Raw genomic sequence first — 21,136 nt, forward strand, 5'->3', positions numbered from 1 at the left:
GTGTATGTTAGTACTCATCACTGTGTTAGTGCACACACATGAAAAATTTGTGAGTATGCACAGATCCAGGCCACTTTGCTTCCATGTTTGTTAATCACATGTGATGCATCACATATGACCTTAAGCAAACAGAACAAACAATCTGCATTAGCTGTGATTGAATTATCTTTCATAATGAATGCTAAAGGCCACTATCTACCCGTATATTAATGCTGTGGAAGGACTTCCTATTGACATAATCTCCTTCATTTACAGAGGGAGCCACGACAGAGATATGAGTCCCATCTACACAGCCGATCACACCTCGAAACCCTAAAATATACAAATTGATTTGTGCATAAAGTGTCAAAGCTACAGGCTGAATGTGCCAATTGTTGCTTGTAGTGATACCTGCAATTTTGTAGAATTCCTTTTTGATAAGACACATGGGTCTGTGATTGGGGAGGACCACAAAGCTGTACAGCAGACATTTGAGCGTAAGGGTCACATTTCTGACTGTGCAACATACTGTTGCCTTTGAAATGTGTTCTGCATCACCGATGTTATAAAGGAAATGTCCACTTGCAAAAAAATGAAGAGCTACTGAAAGATTTTGTTCTGACTTTAGAACTTTCTGAAACGGGCCCCAGAACACAACTACTAGCATCCTCCATTCTAAAAAAAACAAAAAAACAAAAAACTGGAACTTCTTCCTGCTGTTGCAGTACCTTCCCATTAATTCAAGAGTACAAACTCATAGTACATCAGTTAATATTTAGCATGTAACCAAGAAGGTGCACATAATTCATTAATTAATTTAATTTAGCTCAGGTGGATCACAGGTCGAACTAAACTGACATGCAGAGTACATATCAAATCATTTATCAAACAAAATTCAGCAGCACTAACATTTTTGGTATGAAAACAGTTAAATATACAATATTATGTGTACAACTGTCTTTGCATGCATAAGTGTCAGGTGCCAAAAACTGTTGAAGATCACCCACCTGCAATGAGTTGCTGTTTCAGTAATGGGAGAAGCTGATCATGGAGGTGGATTCTGCGCAGAGCATCAGCCAATGATGATTTCAGCAGTGTGATCTCATCCTCCTGTGCTTGCAGACGCACCTCCATCATGGATGCTCTGTCAGGGAACTCAGCGCTACTGTCTGCTGATGCGTCATCTAAAAATAAGACCATAATAGGGTATCAGAAATTAGACTCGGAGGAGCACAACTTACTAAGAAAAGCATGGCTTGAAACTAAAGCTGAAGTACACACTTTGTTCAGATGAATTCACGCATTGCTATAGACATGTTCAATATGAGGGCAAATTTTAAAGTCACCTAATATTTTTGTTCTGTTCAGTCTGTTCGCCCATGATGTTAATACACACACACCTGAGACACCAAGCACAGATGACATCACAGTTAATAGTTGAGTGGCTTGATGGAAGCCACTGTATAAAAGACATGACAGGCTGCATGGAGATTGTGAAACAGCACTTAACGAACTATGTCTGAAGAATACCAGACATTGCTCCTCACATGCTAATACCATCCCTAAAATAAAGCCAAATACAAAGATGTCCTTGAAGAAAGCCTACTCCAGAACACACATGACCTGAGACAACCTGAAGCAAACAGCCAAGAAAACACTGAAGTGTCTTCAGGACAATCTCAGACTGTTCTTGAGTGGCCCAGTCAAAGAACCTATTAGAGAAAACCAGATAAACTGTTGAAAATCTGGATGTGTATGCAGTCTCTGTGTATGGATGTATAGTTCACACACAAATGCATCAGCAGACCTTTTCACTAACCTTTGCAAACTCAAAGGCTCTTTCCAACACTCAATCTGTGTCAACCAAAATGAGGTAAACATTGTAATTTTCCTCAATAATTTGAAGGGTTGCGTAAAAATTCACCTGACAACTGGATGGAAAAATTGAAAAATTACTGAAAAGACATACAAGCAATTGTGTAATAGAAACTAAATAATGATGATGGGTTTCCTTAAGTCATTGTGATGCCTTTCCTGCAATGTGCTTAAGTGTGTGTGTGTGTGTGGGTTAAAGGGGAGATTGGTGTAAGGACATTTTGGTTAGTCCTCACTACTTCAAAGGACCATCTGTAGGTTCAGACTTGGTTTATTCTTTTAGGTTAGTGATAGGGTGCTCACAAGTATAAAAATACAAACATTAATGCTTTCTGGCCTGCTGTCCCATTTGAGAGGGATCTATAGATGTTAAGGACATTGTACTCAAACAGAGGGATGTCCAAAGCATCTCAAAGATACTATTGTGTGTGTGGAGGAGAGTTCTGGTGTGTGAGTGCACATGTAGATATAGATGGTTTTGGTCCAAAAAGTCTGGACATGCGTATAAAATGCCTTTCTGTTTTTGTGTCAGAGAATGGAAGAATGTTGTGCCTGGGCATTAGGATGGTATTTTCCAGTTTCAGCTTCATTCAACTGTGTTGGTATTTCTTATGATTACTCAATCACTGAATTCTTGCTTAACACTGCATTCCAACAAAGCACAGTCATTAAGTGACAGAAAGTCTTAGGAAATGGTTTGCTCACTTAGTAATAAGCAGGTAAGAAGCCCTCAGACATCACTCTTATCTACGCAAGTCCTTTAAAGCCTAATAGACTTAATTTCAGCAAGATACACAACCTGAAATACACTGTGCCAGTAATTATTCTATTTCCATATGGATCTAATTGTTCTGGCAATTCACACACAGTGTTCTCCACTACTTTTCCTGGTGAGGACTGCCTTTGTTGGACAGCATTAATCACTCCACTCCTGAAAGGCTACAGATCTACAGAAAGCCTTTGATGGTAATTTAACATTGTTTGAAAAAACAGAAAAGTACAAATAATTGGAAAGTGAATGAAAACAGTATTTGTGTAAAATTATAGAACTGCGGTGTTATTAATGGTATTAATATAATGAATTTACAGTGTAAGCTATTGCTGCACCTCTGTCCTTTTGACCAAGCCCTCATTAGGAATCCAAGATTTTACTGTTCAAGCTGGCTATTTCAGATTCTTTCATCATATGAATACCAACCTTTACTTGAAAATCTTAATTTTACTTTTTTAAAATTATAATACGAAACCCCAGAAAACACTAGAGGTATTGTAAGCATCTGTCTGCTTAGCTATGATCCAGAAGGAGGCAGCTATGGAGATAACTGTAGGTTATTTTGCTTAAGATCAAATCTTAGCAGACATCTCCAAAAGCAAGTTGACTAGTTCAGTTGTTGACACATAATACATATGTGGTGGAAGATTTTCACTATGGCCTTTGTTTTCGTGCTCTGTAATGATGGAAGTGCGCCAGGCCGGTAGGGGGACCCCGAACTGAGGGTTGCTATGTCTCATTTCGGAGGCTGTGCAATGACACGCAGCTATAGTTTTGAATTGCAACGGAATGAGCATCCTCTGATGATTGTTCTCATATGCGCTAATATATGTGGTGGAAGATTTGTCAGAGAATGGAATAGTCTGAGACACACCTCAGGCTACGTACCACAGGCCTTTAAGACTGCAGTAATCAAACCTTTACTCAAAAAGCCTAGTCTTGATCCAGGTGTCTTGGCTAATTATAGACCAATATCCAACCTGCCATTTATTTCTAAAATCCTAGAAAAAGCTGTTGCTAAGCAGCTATCAGACCACTTACACAGGAATGAACTATTTGAAGATTTCCAATCAGGATTTAGAGCACATCATAGTACAGAAACAGCACTGTTGAAAGTTACCAACGATCTTCTCTTAGCCTCAGATAATGGACTTGTTTCGATACTTGTCCTCCTAGACCTTAGTGCAGCATTCGACACCATTGACCACAGCATCTTATTACAGAGACTGGAGCATGTGATTGGTATCAGAGGAACAGCGTTAAAGTGGTTCCAATCCTATTTATCGGACAGATTCCAGTTTGTTCATGTCCATGATGAACCTTCCACACGAACAAAAGTTAGTTATGGAGTTCCACAAGGTTCTGTGCTAGGACCGATTCTGTTCACCCTGTACATGCTTCCTTTAGGATATATCATTAGGAAGCACTCTATTAATTACCACTGCTATGCGGATGACACTCAGTTATATCTATCTATTAAACCTGTTAACACAAACCAGTTAACCAGACTTCAAGCCTGTCTAACTGACATAAAGGCTTGGATGACCAGTAACTTTTTACTTTTAAACTCTGAGAAAACAGAAATTATATTTGGGCCTAAAAATCTCAGAAATAACTTTTCTAAAATTATAGCTACTCTAGATGGCATAGCCCTGGCCTCCAGCACTACTGTAAAAAACCTTGGAGTTATTTTTGACCAGGACATGTCCTTTAACTCACACATAAAACAAATTTCTAGAACTGCATTCTTTCACCTGCGCAACATTTCCAAAATTAGGAACATCCTGTCTCAAAATGATGCAGAAAAACTAGTCCATGCGTTTGTTTCCTCAAGGCTAGATTACTGTAACTCATTACTATCTGGATGTCCTAATATCTTAATAAAAAGCCTCCAATTAATCCAGAATGCCGCAGCCAGAGTCCTGACAGGAACTAGCAAGAGAGATCATATTTCTCCTATATTGGCTTCTCTTCATTGGCTCCCTGTAAAATATAGAATAGAATTTAAAATCCTTCTTCTCACATACAAATCCCTTCATAATCAAGCTCCTTCATACCTTAAAGACCTCATAGTACCATATTATCCCAATAGACCACTTCGCTCTCAGAGTGCAGGCCTACTTGTGGTTCCCAGAGTTCTCAAAAGCAGAATGGGAGGCAGAGCCTTTAGCTATCAAGCTCCTCTCCTGTGGAACCAGCTCTCAGCCTGGGTTCAGGAGGCAGACACTCTCTGTACTTTTAAGGCTAGACTTAAAACCTTCCTCTTTGACAAAGCATATAGTTAGGGCTGGCTTCAGGCAACCCTGAACCATCCCTTAGTTAGTTATGCTGCTATAGGCCTAGACTGCCCGAGGACCATTGGTGCACTGAGCTCCCCTCCCCTACCCCCCCCCCCCCCCCCCTCTCTCCCACCTCATGTATATTCCACCATTGAATGTTACTAACCTTGTGCTCTCTCTCTCCCCTAGTTTGTGCTCTCTCCCTCCCTCTCTCTCTCTCTCTCTCTGTACCTTCTGCAGGTGTCCCTGGTCCTGGAGCTGTTTATCGCTGATGTGCAGTTACTGGCCCCACCAACTTGCAGTGTCTATTTGTTGTTTATTGCTGCTGTTCTTTTCTCTCTGCTCTATCCACTCACCCCAACCGGTCGAGGCAGATGGCCGCCCAAACTGAGCCCGGTTCTGCTGGAGGTTTTTTTCTTCCGTTAAAGGGAGTTTTTTCCTCTCCACTGTCGCCAAGTGCTTGCTCATAAGGGAATTGTTGGGTTTTTAGTTTTAGTTTTTGTAAAGTGCCTTGAGATGATTTGTATTGTGATTTGGCGCTATACAAATAAAATTGAATTGAATTGAATTGAATATGCTAACAATGTTCTACATTTGTTTACTTGATCAAGTGTCATACAATGTTGGGAGACTGGGGAAGGGGAGGTATGAGGGGGTTGTTTTTGCAGGGTGGGACATCTGAAGGTACGTTTTCCATTTATTACTTTTTAAACACTTGGCCGTCATCATTTACAATACTGTACTTTTATAATATTGTAAAAACAAGTGTTTAAAAAGATATAAACAGAAAACCTACCTTTTTTATGTCGCCTCTGAAAAACGTATCCAGACTTTGTTCATAGCATCCCTCAGTTTGGGGTCCCCCTATAGGCGTGGCACACTTCCAGTGCAGCGTTTATCTCATGCGTGCGTTTTCTCTCATGTGTGTGTTGTGGCCGTTGCGGCGCGTTTGCCCTTGTTGGCCACCGTACCTCCAGATTTGATGAACATTTGCTGATTAGTGCAGCTTTAAGATCTCCACAAAAGAAAACATACAGTATAAATCATTACGGATATATTTGATGATTTTGAAAAAAAGAAAAAAAAAAAAAAAACTCAGGTAGTCTACCAAGTAAGTTGCTGTTGCAGCCCATGCAAGCCCGCTCAGGCTGCACGGCAGTAGAATTTGTCCAGTTAAGAGTTGTTCTACCACTGAAATAATTTTAGAGATATTATTTTAAGGTTGCAAAACTAAATAGTGTCGCTTCAAGCACACTGCGTTTGTCCATCATTATGATTTTTATAAAGACCAATTCGAAATTTTATGACCAATTATGGCAGAAAACCAGGTCATTTAAAATGATTCATTGACCTTTTCTTGCCACTGTACTTAATAACAGGATCTTGTGGAGGCACCCAGTTCTATACACCGGGTCTTCTCCTGCCTGTGCAGACTTTATTGTACCAAAGGTTTAAACAACCCTCCTAAACCCTCTTCATTAAATCCTAACAGACAAAAAATGTAAACATTCCAGTACATCATTTGTGAGGTCGTCGTGGAAACATAGCTTGAAAAAGCAGGGAAAAGCAGAAACACGCAAAATGCTCATTTCCCTTACATGCCTCATCCCACTTTCTTCTGAGGAGAAAAAAAGCCTTCAGTCACAGAGCAGCAAGACCAAACATTATTAGCAAATAAACACGTTTCACTCTGAATCCCACATAAACCTCAATCAGCTCCAGCACATTACTCAAGCCATGTTCTTACTTTGTTTTTGGCTCATGGGGAAAACCTTTGTTGTGTTTTTCACTGCTGCCAGCAAGTCACCTTACAGTGGATCTATTCAGAAATCCAACACGACTTCATTATCAGATCAATCCATCCATCCATCAACTATAGCTGCTTATAAGTGGCTATAGTTCAGAGAGATCTATGGGAAAGAAGCAGTCTAAACATAACTGAGGTTTTACAGATGATTCAGGAGCTACTGTAAAAGCTTAATCTATGGCAGATATCAGAAATAGCTTTTCTAACAATATAGCTACTCTAGATGACATAGCCCTGGCCTCCAGCACTACTGTGAAAAACCTTGGGAGTTATTTTTGACCAAGATATTTCCTTTAATTCACACACAAAATAAATTTCTAGAACTGCCATCTTTCACTTGCACAATATTGCAAAAAATTCAATGAGTCTCAAAATGATGCAGAAAAAGTGGTCCATGCATTTACTTCAAGGCTATTAAAGGGAGTTTTTCCTCTCCACTGTCACCAAGTGCTTGCTCATAAGGGATATGTTGGGTTTCTGTTTTTGTTTTTTTGTAAAGTACCTTGAGATGATTGTATTGTGATTTGGTGCTATACAAATAAAACTGAATTGAATTGAATTGAACTGAATTATTCCTATTTAGGGTCACAGGGATCTGCAGCCTATCCCAGCTCTCTTTGGGTGAAAGGCAGGGGTACACCCTGGACAGGTCACCAGTCCATCACAGGGCCACATAGAAACAAACAACCTCACACACTCACACTCACTCCTATGGGCAATTTAGAATCAATTTTAGACATGCATATTTTTGGATTCTGGAGAAACATGCAAATCCCATGCAAGCACAGGGAGAACATGCAAACTCCGCACAGAAAGGTCCATGTCAGGTTTTGACCAGGAACCTTCTCGTTATGAAGCAACAGTGCTAACCACCAACCACGGTTTGCAGCCAAGCAATGTACCACTACTAATCCACACTGTTTCCAAATCATAGATGTGTTCCCTCAATTCATTAAAGTTTCTATGTCTTGTCCAGACATCCAAGTCTTCACTAGGTCATTCATGTTTACCCATCCAACATTTTTGAGAATTACAGTGCATTTGGAAAGTATTCAGCACCAGCAACAGCATAGTGTTAAGAGTATTACAAGAGCAAGGCGTGGAGCAAAACAATTACAAAGAATTGGACATTTAGTACCATGCTGCCATGCTACTGCCATGACTGCAATCCAAATCAAAAAAATGTTTAAGTTAAAGGAATATGCTAACCAAGTGTAGCAGAGGAAATAAAATAACTGCCTTAACAACCTTACACCTGTCAAAGACCACTGTCCAACAACAAATATCAATCAATTGTATTATGCCCAATCAACCCCCGATATCATGGCAGAAATGTCCCGACCATTAACTGAGCAAAGACATTCCTATTATCTTTAAAGTGAAGTAGTATTAGATCACTCCAATGTGCACTCACTGAGACTATCTGAAAGTTCACATAGCGCTTTGTATTTATGGAGGGAGAAACAGCCTACTTTAAACCCTTTTGTCTCGCAGCCTATGTTTTAGAAAATTGCATACCCATAATGAAATTAGTATCAATCTGCAACCACAAGGTCTTTTTGAATACTTTTAGTGTTATATTGACAGGAAGACTTGGGAGATTTGTTCAGATGTGTAAATATCAGTATATGTGTTACTGGTGAAGAGTAAATGAAGATGGCACACAGCAAAAGTTAAAAAATTTCAGCCTTGCCTTAAAAAAAAAAATTAATAAATAAAGCAGCTTTATCATGAATATCTCTTGAGAATAATGCTGCAATAGAGCTAAAGCTTTATGAAATCATAATAAAATGTGTTAACATTATCTCTGCAATAGTTTGTTATAAACTGAAGCAGAACAAAATTAGAGGGGTTTTAGTACAGTAAAGTCCAGGAGAGGAGTCCAAAAATGGCATTGTTGCACAGTTAGATACCATGTGTGCCATTTGTATTTTATCATGTAAAAACCTATATATTTTATTTATATGTCACTCATGGTATTCACTACTTTCAAAAACAATAATTAAGTGGAAAGTTTTGAATCTGTGAGCCCAAAATTTAGCTTTTTCTTCCCTAAACGTCAATGCAATTTTTATTGCTCCCTTCCTCTAATGTCATTGCCCAGGGCTCTATCTCCACAACGGATTGACACCTCGTTTGAATCATTAGAGCCAATAGAATGATGTTACAGTTTGCCAAAATGAGATTGACAGCATGGTCAGCCAATCAGAATCCATAGAATGCCGTGGGAGGGAGGCCAGGCTGCTGCATTCGGAGGTGTTCAATTTCTCCCTTGGGTCCTAGACTCCACAGAGACACCCAGAATGATTTCAAAATAACACATGCATCCATCTTAACACAATGGAGTATGGATTTACCGGTAAAATACAGGTTTTAACAGCAAAACAACAAAGGTAAGATCAATTTTTACAGTTATAGTTTCGCGAAGGGATTTCAGTTGTTGCTGTGTTTTGGCTTCTATCTTTCGAATGCTTTGTATTGTACCGTGTTTTTGCACACATCTTCAGAATCTGTGGAGTCTCTGCTTTCATTTGAGGTGCATATTGTGCATTTCACATAAAGTACAGTAGCAGTAGACTCGGAAATGTGGCGGGTGGGTTGAGACAGTGGTGCTGTGTGGACTTTAATATTTAATAATTCATTTAGTTGTCATTTTTGTTGTGTTTGGAGTATGTAAAAAAGGTTCATATAGTCTTGTAGCCCAGGCTCTGCTGTTTGATTTGATGTGGAACATCACTATATTCTTTTGGTGTTACTGTATTGTTTCAAGCTCTGTTCATTAATTGTTCCCCAAAGTTCCCAAATTTGGGAACCTCAGGCTGAAAAGGTGTGTTGACAAAGACAGGGAATCAGTGCCAGGGCTCCAGAGTTTTTTTTCTTGGTCACACTTGTACACCAATTATTTCTCAAGGCCAGTGTGCATGACGTTTTTTTGCCTCATGAAGGTAACCAAAAACAGTATAGGGGTGGGTCTTTGCCTCTGATTGGTATGTTCCAACCGATGAGAGTGGTAAATCGAGACCTGGATACTCCTTGACAAACAGTAGTAACTTAGCTCAGGATGAAGCAAAGTAGGCCTAGACGGTTTTTTCGTCAAGAAAAATGCTGTGCTTAACGCCAGTACAGATATACTCGACTATGACCCTGGCAGGTCCAACCTAGACCCGTCAGCGAAGGAAACCATCCACGTCTGTCCCCACCGGTAAGATGCCAAACCCTGACCCAGCATCTGAGATGAGCCAAAAATCGAGAGGCAAATAAACACACACAAAAAAAAACAAAAAAAAAAAAACCAACACACACAAAAATATATTCCTTTTGTAAAGATTGGCTTACGCAGATCCCGCTCAGCAGCAAACCGCAGCAATGAGGAGGCAGAGTTCACTCAACCTCTCACCACTCGTTCAACTTCCCTCTCCACTGCTCTCCCACATTAACATCTCATAGTCTTTTTTAGCAGATGGATTTTCAATAGCTCCCACCTGATAGGTGAATGAATGTCTAGTAACCAAAGAGTATAATTGGACACCCATGACACAGGTATTTGTTTAGTTCTAAATAAATGTATTAGTATCAAATTCCAAATAACAATAGAAATAATGAGGCTTACCTAACAAGCTTGGAGCCATAACAAAAAACTGCTTCTCAGTAACCACCCAAATGAAATGTAATTAATCTCTTTCCAGTGGGTTTGATATTTACGTACGGGATCTTTAAAAATTTGGTTTAGAAATCTTTAACTGGCAAATTAACAAAAATGTGTCAAAAAATTTAGAGCAATAAATTAAAGTAAAATTAATTAAAAATTAAATATTAATCTTAAATAATGCCGTACAGTAAGATTATCAGACAATAGGCTTTTTTTTTTTTTTTTTGGTTCTTTGGCCACCTAAAGCCCCCTATTTACCACCTTCTTAGTCTAATAGGGACCCTCTCTGTCCATTCTTCTGGCCATGTCCATGTGAAGAGAAAGAAAAAGACACAGAGAGAGAAAGACTAATTTTTACATTACTGGATCACTTTCTACTGTAAGGCTCTGTGTTGTAGCAGCTGGAAATATGTGGACACCACATCACACCATCAAATATCAATTCTATACAGGAAGGGACACTAAACAGGAAGTTTGACTATTTATTAGTAAATTTATCCTGAGGGAGAAAACCTATTATCCACTGCCAAACAGCTTGATTCATCTGCAACTCCTGTACACATAAAACTACAGAACTACAGCAGGCCCTCAAGTACATTAGTGGGGCACAACGTTAATATGGAGTGCTTCAGAAATGTTAAATGCAGTATCTGAGTTTTGGTTCTGTGCAGTTTATCTGACAAACTGTGTCTATTCAGAGTCCAAATAGTATTTATGGTAAAGCCATGACTGGCAGTTTGATGGTACCACACCCACTGCTGCTATAAAAGAGTTTCTGCATAGGATCTCTTTTTGGCAGTGGGATTTCGAACTTGGTTAGCTAGTTTTATACATGGACCATATAAAGGCAGTCTGTTATTCTCTGCTTTTATACATAGTAGCTGGGGTAATGTAAAGAGTAAACGTGTTTTTTTTTTTTTAAATGCATGTTCTGTCACAGCGAGTAAATTTGACTCTGGCTGTTTGTGTTGCTGTGCGCTGCTAGTCTAAGTCTTTCAGACTAGTAACATCTACCACCAAACAAAGAGACCCACAGGATTGGGCTCTGTTTCCATGCCCATAAATCTGTGCACTCATTGATTTATTAAGCCTAAGGCTTTAGCATTTAATATTTTTAATATCTGATTAAACTCCATCTATTCTAGTTCTGTTGATTATCAGTCATCTGACAGTGTTCATGGAGTATCTAGTAGTGATAATAATAATAATAAGAAGAATAATAATAATAATAAGCACATCAAAACATTGCTCCCCATACCCTGCCAGTGTACATGGAGTGTACCCGTATTTGTAATTGAAGATACAATTAAGATGTTATCACACCGTGAGAGGTATTTGTTTATGGGAAACACACACACACATTTAAAGTAGAAAAAAAAACAAAAAAAACAGTAAGCCTAGACTATGGACTTGCTAGTTCTACGTTATGTCCCAGGCTGTGGGGAAAGTGGACAGACTGTACCTACTCTAAAAATTCAGTATTCAGATAAACCTGTTGTTGGTTAGTGCCATACATCTGTAGCTGAAGTCTATATCCTTTTCCTCCCTGAGGAACACAGTGACCAAATGTAAAACTAGTCTAGTACCTGTTTTATCAGCAAACGGGGTTAACATACAAAATTAGCAGCCTATTGATTTTTATTTAAAGAGTGACCTGGGATGGAGTCAAATTCCTTGCCTGAATTTATGCTTCAGTCTGCCCCTGCCTGTACCTGTATGTGTTATGGATAATTAATCATCACAAATAATTTAGAATTTATAAGTTATCACTGCACAGCACATCTCTCACTTTGGACATGCTCATATTGATCCTGTTACTGTATGATAGTCATAGATAAAACATGGATTACCTTCAGCCATACCCTTGTGACTTATTTCTCAACAACAAAGTCCAAGTTCTGCTGTCCATTTTTGCAAACGACATTACTCACATGTACAATTGAGACACAAGGCAGCTGTTGCCCTTTTTAATATGTCAGCAGACTAATCTGTGCAATTTTTCTGAGGTGTCCTTTCTGCTGTGAAAAACAGATCACAATTCATTAGAGGAACTTTTAAATCTGGCAATCCTTTGGTGAAAAAGAACTTCAAATTCTACATTTCCTTTCTTTTTTCTTCTAAACTGAAATTATGTGAGGCCCAAAGATCACAAAGGACCAAAAACAGAAAAGGTTCTGTGGTATGCAGAAACCAGACCAAATGACAACTATGCAACAGAGTAAATAAGAGGTTGTGTCGCTCACAAAACAAGCATGAATGGATCACTTATGGCAGATCCAAGGCCATTTTCATAAAATATGATTAGTACTATAAATAATCATGCTAGGTCCAAACCTAGGGCCATGCTACAATTGATACTAAATACTCTTACATGCTCAGGGTATCTCCTAAAAATTGATTTTGAACGCACTCCAGAAAAAAGCTCAGATTTGTATTGATCAATTCAACCGCTAATATCAAATTAATAAATGACAGACTAACATCCTATTTTTATTAAAGGAATAATACAGTGTGTGTGCAAAATGTTGTCAACATCTAACCACAGCACAAGCACACATTAACAGACACCAGAAGTTCCCATTTCATATAGTGGAGGATACTAGCATCTACACACACATCTGCATGCATGATTGCTTTCCCACTTTACTTTGAGTGTCTGGTTTTCTTGTTTTCATTTTTACAGTTACAAGCCAAGACTGTGGATGAGTCAGAGTAGTTTGGTAACAGCTCAGGTTAAGCAGGAATTTGATCCACATCAAAATCACAGCAGCTGCAGCTGGAATTCTGCTCAATACTCAGACTTCAAATCATAGAACTATTGTGTTAAGAGGGTAATTGAAAATTACTATGAAAAGAGCAGGGAGAAGAACTGAGGGGAAATGATGCATAAATACATACATTGTATAGATGTAATGTGTTCTCTTTGTCTGTCCCTGGACAACACCCAGGGAGCACAGTTCCCAAAGCACACCACATTTGGAGCACACCAAATCAGGTCAGATAGGACAGGATTACAATGGTCTACTCTGCTGGATATAAAAACTTGTATTAGTGTCACTGAGAGAGAAAAACACCTGTTTTTTTATAGAATTTCAAGGCTGTCACCAAATCAGCTTTTTATAATCTCTATAATGTAATTGTGCCACAATGTTTCAATGACATACTCCTCTTTTTAGAGATTTTTTTTTTTTTTTTAATTTACTGCATTTAAAAGTGTAGCCAACCAGTTATTAAACCCATCTACAAGCTTGTCTGTCAAGTAAAGTGTACATGTAGCTATATTGCTATAAATATGTGCGAAGAGGCTACTTCAGGAGTAGGACAATGTGTTTAAGACATCCCTGAAATTGACAATGTGCAATAAGAACCATTACAAATATCCAATGATGGTCTGAGAGAGCCATGGTAAAAAAAAACCAAAAAAAAACAGATGAATATTTACAGTGACATAAGAGAAAATCAGAAAATTCAGTTCCAAAAATAAATTGAGTCTCATACAAGCTAACACATGAAATTAGAACTAACATGGACCTGATTATTGCACTTTCAGGTATTAATAGTTAAGATCAGAAACGTTTTTAGATTATTATTTTACATATAAGTATTGTAGGAGTGGAAATATTATCTCACAAACTATGCTACAGTAAGTAGGTGTGAATTTCTTTATATAGATGAACTTTAAAATTATCTGAAATAGAGGTCGACCGATCTATCAGCAGAGTTGATTAATCGGCCGATCTTTTGCACATTTTAATTAATCGGCATGGGCCGATTTCACTGCACAATATCTGCGACCAGTTAAGTGTTGTTGTGGAGCATGTGTTGGAGACGTGTTGCGACAAGCAGGTTGTTTAGTGAGCTGAAAAGCGTCCAAAATCGGTAAGAAAGTACTTATCTTTCGTTTTTAATTTAGCCTTATACATTTCATTGTTTGAATATGAAGCTACTTTTGGAGAGCACGGTCTGGTCTGTATTGTTAGCGAGCTGTAGTTTAGGCTCTATGCACAGGTACCAAAACATGCTAACAAGCCCAGCGGCTAAATGATTATAGTCGCATACACACGGCTTCAGCTATTGATGGCAGGGGAAAACCATTCATTTCCAATGCGTAATTACATTGTAGTGTATTAGAATTGATGTTGACCGTCATGTGTGCAACAAATGTGAAAGTAGAAACGCATGTGAAATTCAGACGAATATTCTTGCTAAAACACGCAGGATAACGTTCCTCAATAAATGTGTCTGTGCGTCCGACACACGCAAAACGGGCACGATGCTATCACCACAAAATACACTTTTAATGAGGAAAGTTAATGTGCACGTTTTAGCCGTTTTGTCGCGTTTCTACTTTCACATGCAAATGACTTGTTGCACATATGATTTGTTTATGCATATTCTTCGACTATGGTCCTTTGAATTATAGCAGGGTCTGTCAACAAACATAAGGATCATGCAATAAATCAATCCTGTTTTTTTCCCATATATTAGGATTGTGATGTGCATGGAATAATGTAATTATAGAAAAATGAGTTTAAAATGACAAATCTTGTATTATTATATATATATATATTTTTGTACAATTATAGTCTGATGGCTGAAAAGAAATTTAACCCAGTATGGCAGTATTTCACTCAGCCAACATCAGGGAAGGCCAAGTGCAATATCTGCCAGAAGTTGCTGAACATGGGAGCAGAAAAAGCAAGCACAAAAAATACTACAAACACAGGGGTGATCACTGAACCCCTGTAAGTTTGAATTCCTTATAGTTTTTTTGACAAAAATGAACCTGATCGATTCATCAAAAACATATTTTGCTGGAAATCAATGTCAGGCCTCAGAGAGTTTGATAGCATTCAGATGAAAAACCAAAAGTATCCAATGATCCTATAAAACTTAGCTCTGATTTGATTCCAAAGCTACGAACACACATTCCTTTTTACTCTTCTGTAAAGCCCAGGGTCACTCCAGGTCTTGTAGGAGTTTGGGCTGGCTGACAGCTGCACAGCCACACAGTAATGGAGTGATCAGATTCTTTTGTTGAATCTCAGTGCATGGCTTTCTTGTTTTTCTTGTCCAACTGGTTGAGTTTACACAAAACTTCCCTTTTCATCCAGCTTGATTACAACCAGAAGCAGAAAGAAAGCAGCACATATAATAAGACTAAAATGGGTTCCCATTTTATTTTTGTTTGTAATCTGGGTTATTTTCTACACTGCCTTGTAAAGTGTGCTAAAATATCTGTATCAGACTTCAAAGTGAAAATGTTACTCCTGCAGCAGGTAGTTGACATGACATGCCACAGTTTCCCGGCGTTCACCCACTCATTCTCTCTACCTCTGCATAATGACCTCAACCACCTACAAGCACCAATTGTCACAAAACACACCTCTCACTGCTTTTGGTTCTCTTCTTTGACTTTGACACCTAGCTACCGCTCAACATCCGGTACACCCCTGCATTCGAGTCTGAGGTCCCATTGGAGAAGTGAAACAGAGAGCGACATCATCACACAGAAACTGTTTCTCTTCCACTGCTGCATGAGAGTGACTGCACAACTTGTATGGGGGAGATGTGCAACATTACAGTGTTTCATGGTGTAAAGGGCACCCAGCACCAAACACCAGACAGTCTTGGCTACAGACCAGCTCCTGGTTCCACCAGTAGTCTGCTTTTCTACATACAAAATGTAAAATTCAACTTGAAGTGTGTCTGTGTTTTGGCATGGGAGGATATGGTTGGGGCATTTGCATACCTAATAAACACAGCCAGCAGCTGCTGGCACCGGAACAAAATAGAAACAACCCACAGTCCAAATTATTGAGTTTAGTCTAACACAAGCACATTGATTAGGCTCCAACCAACCTCCCTGTTAAAGTCAAATAAAATGCTTTTGTAAAACTGCCCAAGCAGCTGAGTTGCTGTAAATCCAAATCTTTCTCCTTACAAACCCAGATGTTTTAGTCATCCTGCTGTCTGGCTGTGTGGCTGTGCAGTTGTCCCCTGCTCCACTTTTATCTCAACTCAGGACATCAGCACTCCTCTGCAACACTTAGCATTACAACTGTCAACAATTACAATTAATCTGACAATTTCTTTGATTCATCATCATCTTCTAAATCCTAAGGAGACATCTTTAAATTGCTTATCTTTTCTGACAAACAGTGTAATTTTTAAAAAAGTTTCAGTTTACCATCTAAAAACACAGCAGCAAAAAAACTGTTTGAGCTGGAAAGGCAAACAACCTATGAGCCCTCCTGATTTTCTTGCCATTGTAAGAATGACTTATGATCCATTCTAGTGCACCTGTAACAGAGTTTAACAGCAGAACATTTCTGAGGATTCAAATAAATGCACAACTGCCTTAGGAGATAAAAGTACCTAAAGAGACCTACTAAAAAGCCAGAGGAGATGGTACGTGTACAAACACACAGTGCTGGCAGCAGGTCTACAGACACAGATTTGTCATATCTTGCTAAAACAATGATTAAGACCATACTAGCTCTGCAAAAAGACAACAAAATAGTGATGGACTCTGTGGGTGGAACATAAATCTCTGCAGCACCATGACCTCACTGAGTGAAGGACAAGATTCATTGATTTAATAACCAGAGCTTATTGACTTTGGGTTGTTTTTGTTCTCTCTGATTTATATGTCATGGCAGTGGAGAATGCAAGGAGTATTTCAAATTCTGACACTTCTGCTGAAACTATTGTTGATACCTTTAAAGACCAGAGATGAAGACTCCAACCTGTGAAATGCTTCCAGAACTTTGCCCAAAAAAAAAAAAAAAAAAAACACTCTACAACTGACGAAAGTTTGGTTTAAACCAATAAACCAAAATCTATCTGATCAAACAAAACTATAAATCTGACTACATGTTCAATGGCAGCCTTTGGCACTTAGCTCTGAAAAACAGAAAGAAAGTGAATGTCTGCCTCCACCAAAAACATTACATGCTCTTCAGAAGAAAAAAAAAAAAAAACAGCATTACAACATTCAGGGAAAAACACTGAAATAGCTGCTGTCTGCTGATGCAACTTCCTGTTGATCGCTGCACAAGTTGCACTGTGTCCCAAATCCACATTACAGTAATTTTGGCATTGTCTCCGTTTTTCAAACCGTAACGATAAAAAATAAAGAATAATTGCAGCTAATTACAGCTTTTTTTGTGTGTGTAGTACATTTGTTCATTATTGCTACTTCAGTTTTGCTAACACTGGGTGCATCCCAATTCAATCAGTTGATCGTTCGTTGCAAATGTGGCAAACTGTTAATAAGTACTTTATTCTACTAACAAAACAAACATGCAGAAGGTGAGAGCAATTTTCATTTGAGTGACTGGGCCCCATTTTGAGTCTAGTATCCAGTTCCTACAACACATCCATAAGTACGATCCACTTCTTTTCATACTACCCCAGTCACCTGCAAACAGTGTAGAAAATGCAAACTGTGGTGGTTACATTTTTATCACGACTATTAATGAATGATGTGAGATTTTGCAGTGCTCATAATTCTAAAGGCATATAGGGCTCTGCCAGCACCACAATTTGTTTTAATGTGTGTCAGCTGTGAGCATCACATCCATCACTACCATGTCTTTCAATAGAGAGACTTTATTCTGTATGCTGATGTTTTGAAGAGTACTTCATTTTGTCATGATTTCGGTGTGAAAGCACTACTCACTCAAAACCATATAGTGTACAAATTAGTACAATAAATGCATAAATACTTATCTAATCTAGAAGTCGGACACAGCTTCAGTGTCTGGTTCCTCTGTTTCTTTTCTGGGAAAAATCTCAGAAAGTGGCGTACTTCAATTTCCTGTTTGTCTGCAATAACTGCAGGGAACTAGGCAATTAAAAAGACTGGTTTAGATGTATCGACATGGGCACATATGAAGAAATCCTTAGTCTAAATAGGAGATTCAAAAACAACATAGGCTTTAATCTGTACTTTACCTTTTGTCAGATGCTGCTCCACAAACTCATTTTATCATTTACTTCTAACACTTTCAGCTCTTATTGCTGTACTCCTCAGCTGTAAACTAAGCTGTCGTACATATTTATGTACATAAAATGCATAACAGATTTGAATGCTGCATGTTATTGCATGCCCTTAGTATATTTCCAGAGCCCTAAAAATGGTGCTACAATTACTCCACCAGTTATTTGCTCGATTTCAAACAAACAGTAATTCGTTAAAGAGTTGTGTCCTAACTGCTTTTGTTGTAAAGCAGGCTAATACCATAAGATATGCATGTTTTAAGACCTTGACCTTTTCCCCTACATTTGTAGACAGACTCCTTCAAAACTGTACATCATATTCACATTATGATATGGTGCAGTCCATTCAGCTGAGAGTGAGACCTTGGCAGGAGCACATGTATAACAAAGTAACAGTACATTCAAGTCAAAGATTTACCACCATTTTACAAGATAAGTGAACATCATCAGCACTAAAGGTGGGCGTACAGATATGCAACACAGGCAGCATTGTGCAACAGTGTTATAACTCCTTTTAAAACAGCACAGTGGGAGCAGCAGGGGTGGAGCAGCTTGCATGGGAAAAGTCGGCATAAAAATTCACGTTTTAATTAAACATAGGAGCCTGTTGTTTGTGCGTGACCTGGGCCAGTCTCTGGAAAGACAACAATTTGTACAAAATATTGCTCCATGTGCTTGTTCAGAATATTAACCAAAGAGCAGAGCTGTCTGATGTGCTGACAGCCCCGTCAATGAGGCACCTAATGTACCTATTAACAAAAAAATAAAAAATAAAACATGCACAGAAAGGGTCATTTGAACAAACCCGGATGTTTCATAATAAACAGTGCTGAGAGTTCACGTTAGTCGCAGAGATCGAAACAAATGAAGAAACAGAGAAAGTTAGTCACACCTCAGATCTGCCAAAGACAGCTCGATACAAGGCCAAACAACCGTGCCCACTGCGAAACCAGCAGCAAAAAAAGTTGAGCAGGCCGTGAGGACATGAAGCGGCTCATTTAGATCAGCTTCCTAAATGCCTCATCACTATGTGAAAAACTGCTACTGACAGGGCGTTGCTTAACGTTGACGGTGGCATGAATAAACCGTGAGACAGGCTCCTCGGGAACCACTCTTTTAACTGGAATATAACAAGAATATAAAGCTCCTCACAATTCAAACGAGAACAGGAGCTCTTCTTCCCACTATCAGCACCACTCTTCCCCCGAAACATACGGAGGGACTCAGCAGCAGACACTGCGAAATAACTGCAAGCTTTACTTATTATTGACAGTAAATTACAGCCGCTTTATGACTTTATCATGTTTGCACGGTAATTCACAGCGTCTACACTTGGTGAAACACCAAACCGCCGTTACTTCCACCTCTTTACCGTAATTTGACATGTCGACTTGAGCAGTAAGACTCTTAGTGCTGCCATAACAATCAGCAATCACTAAACATGAACTCAAAACACGATTATGGTTCGTGTACTCACCCAGACTGTTTGTAGAGGAATTCATAATCCGAGCTTCTTTCCGTGGCAGCAAGCTTGTCTAAAGGTAACGCCTGCACCGAAGTGTGTTTTCCATGCTGACAGAAGAGTCACACACTGAGGACGACTAGGACGACTAGGACGACTTGGACGACTTCTTCTTCTTCTTCTTCTACGACTTCATCTGCTTCTTCTACGACTTCTTCTGCTTCTGCTTCTGCTTCTTCTGCTTCTGCTGCTGCTGCAGCTGCCGCTTCGGCTTGGCCCAAATAAACACAGCTGGACTGAAACTTGTGTCAAACTGCCAGCTTTAACAACACAACCACCGGAAGCGTCGCTTTCCCCCAGTAAATAAAGCACTATTGTTTATTAAGCAGTAAAATTATTCCCTATATTACGCGGAAATAGAATAGTATTTACTACAATTGCGGGTATAACATACGATGAAATATCAAAACAAACAGCCCAATCGCTGGCTGAACCTCATGAGACCATCCTCCGGAAGTGAGGTGATGTCTTTCTCAACAGTATTTGCAGATTTCTTACTTTCCCCTCTATAGTGATAGACTAGATATATTGAGGCAGAGTTTGAAAACTACAACACGATGCAAGTTCAAAACGACATAAGGGACAGATGGCAACTCTAATGCAGAGACGGGTTATAAATGTGAAAAGCTGTAGTGTACCAAGACAATGCCATGTGCAGCCAAGCTCCACTTCAGCGCCTGTCACATTAATTAGATTGCATTAGGAAGGCGTTTGTCGCCACCACGTGGCAGGCCTTTTGCCGTGCACGTGCTCCCTGTGCCTTGCTTGATCCGAAAGTTGTTCCAGTCCACCATCTTGAAGACGGTCTAGTCTGACTGGAGCTGACTAGAACAAACATGAAAGAGGAAACAAAAGACCATCCTTCGCAAAAGTATTTTGTTTTTGCATATTTATTTTTCCTTATTCTCTCTTTCTGATTCTATGTAAATGCCCAGGCAACTTTATGTTAATTCTGAATTAAGATGTATTTACTAAAGTATATAATAATATATAGGATATTGAGGTGAACCGGAAGCTAATGCTTGGGAAGGTCTCCCACTAAAAAATAAGGAAAATTCCTCTTTTCATCTTCCTTTTTGTTTACATGTTGATTTTTTAAGATATAACTTAGAAGAAGTATTTCATTTGGTAGGGTGCCTGTAGGCAGTCCTAAGTGGACTCAGAAATCTTCACCAAAGTCACAAATATGAAGAATTCCACATGTACAAGAATATAGATTCCTCTTTAGGGTCACAGGGATCTGCTAGAG

The 21,136-nt window shown here is 39.0% G+C and overlaps 1 protein-coding gene across 2 annotated transcripts in view; it reads right to left on the reverse strand.

Annotated features, from left to right (window-relative positions):
• The window catches only part of eml3 (EMAP like 3), a 45,369-nt gene extending 25,030 nt beyond the window's left edge, over positions 1-20,339 (reverse strand). The window contains exons 1-2 of one of the 2 annotated variants that reach the window (XM_026331061.2): positions 19,843-20,339; positions 987-1,163 (exon numbers count right to left, since the gene is read on the reverse strand). In XM_026331061.2, the coding sequence (XP_026186846.1) occupies positions 987-1,163; positions 19,843-19,867 (202 nt within the window). In that variant the 5' untranslated portion in view covers positions 19,868-20,339. The remainder of the gene's footprint in view (positions 1-986; positions 1,164-19,842) is intronic. The other variant, XM_026331069.2, reaches the window with a different exon arrangement.
• Positions 20,340-21,136: the final 797 nt, after the last annotated feature.

This window comes from Mastacembelus armatus, chromosome 18, assembly GCF_900324485.2.
Source record: "Mastacembelus armatus chromosome 18, fMasArm1.2, whole genome shotgun sequence".
Taxonomy (NCBI): domain Eukaryota; kingdom Metazoa; phylum Chordata; class Actinopteri; order Synbranchiformes; family Mastacembelidae; genus Mastacembelus; species Mastacembelus armatus.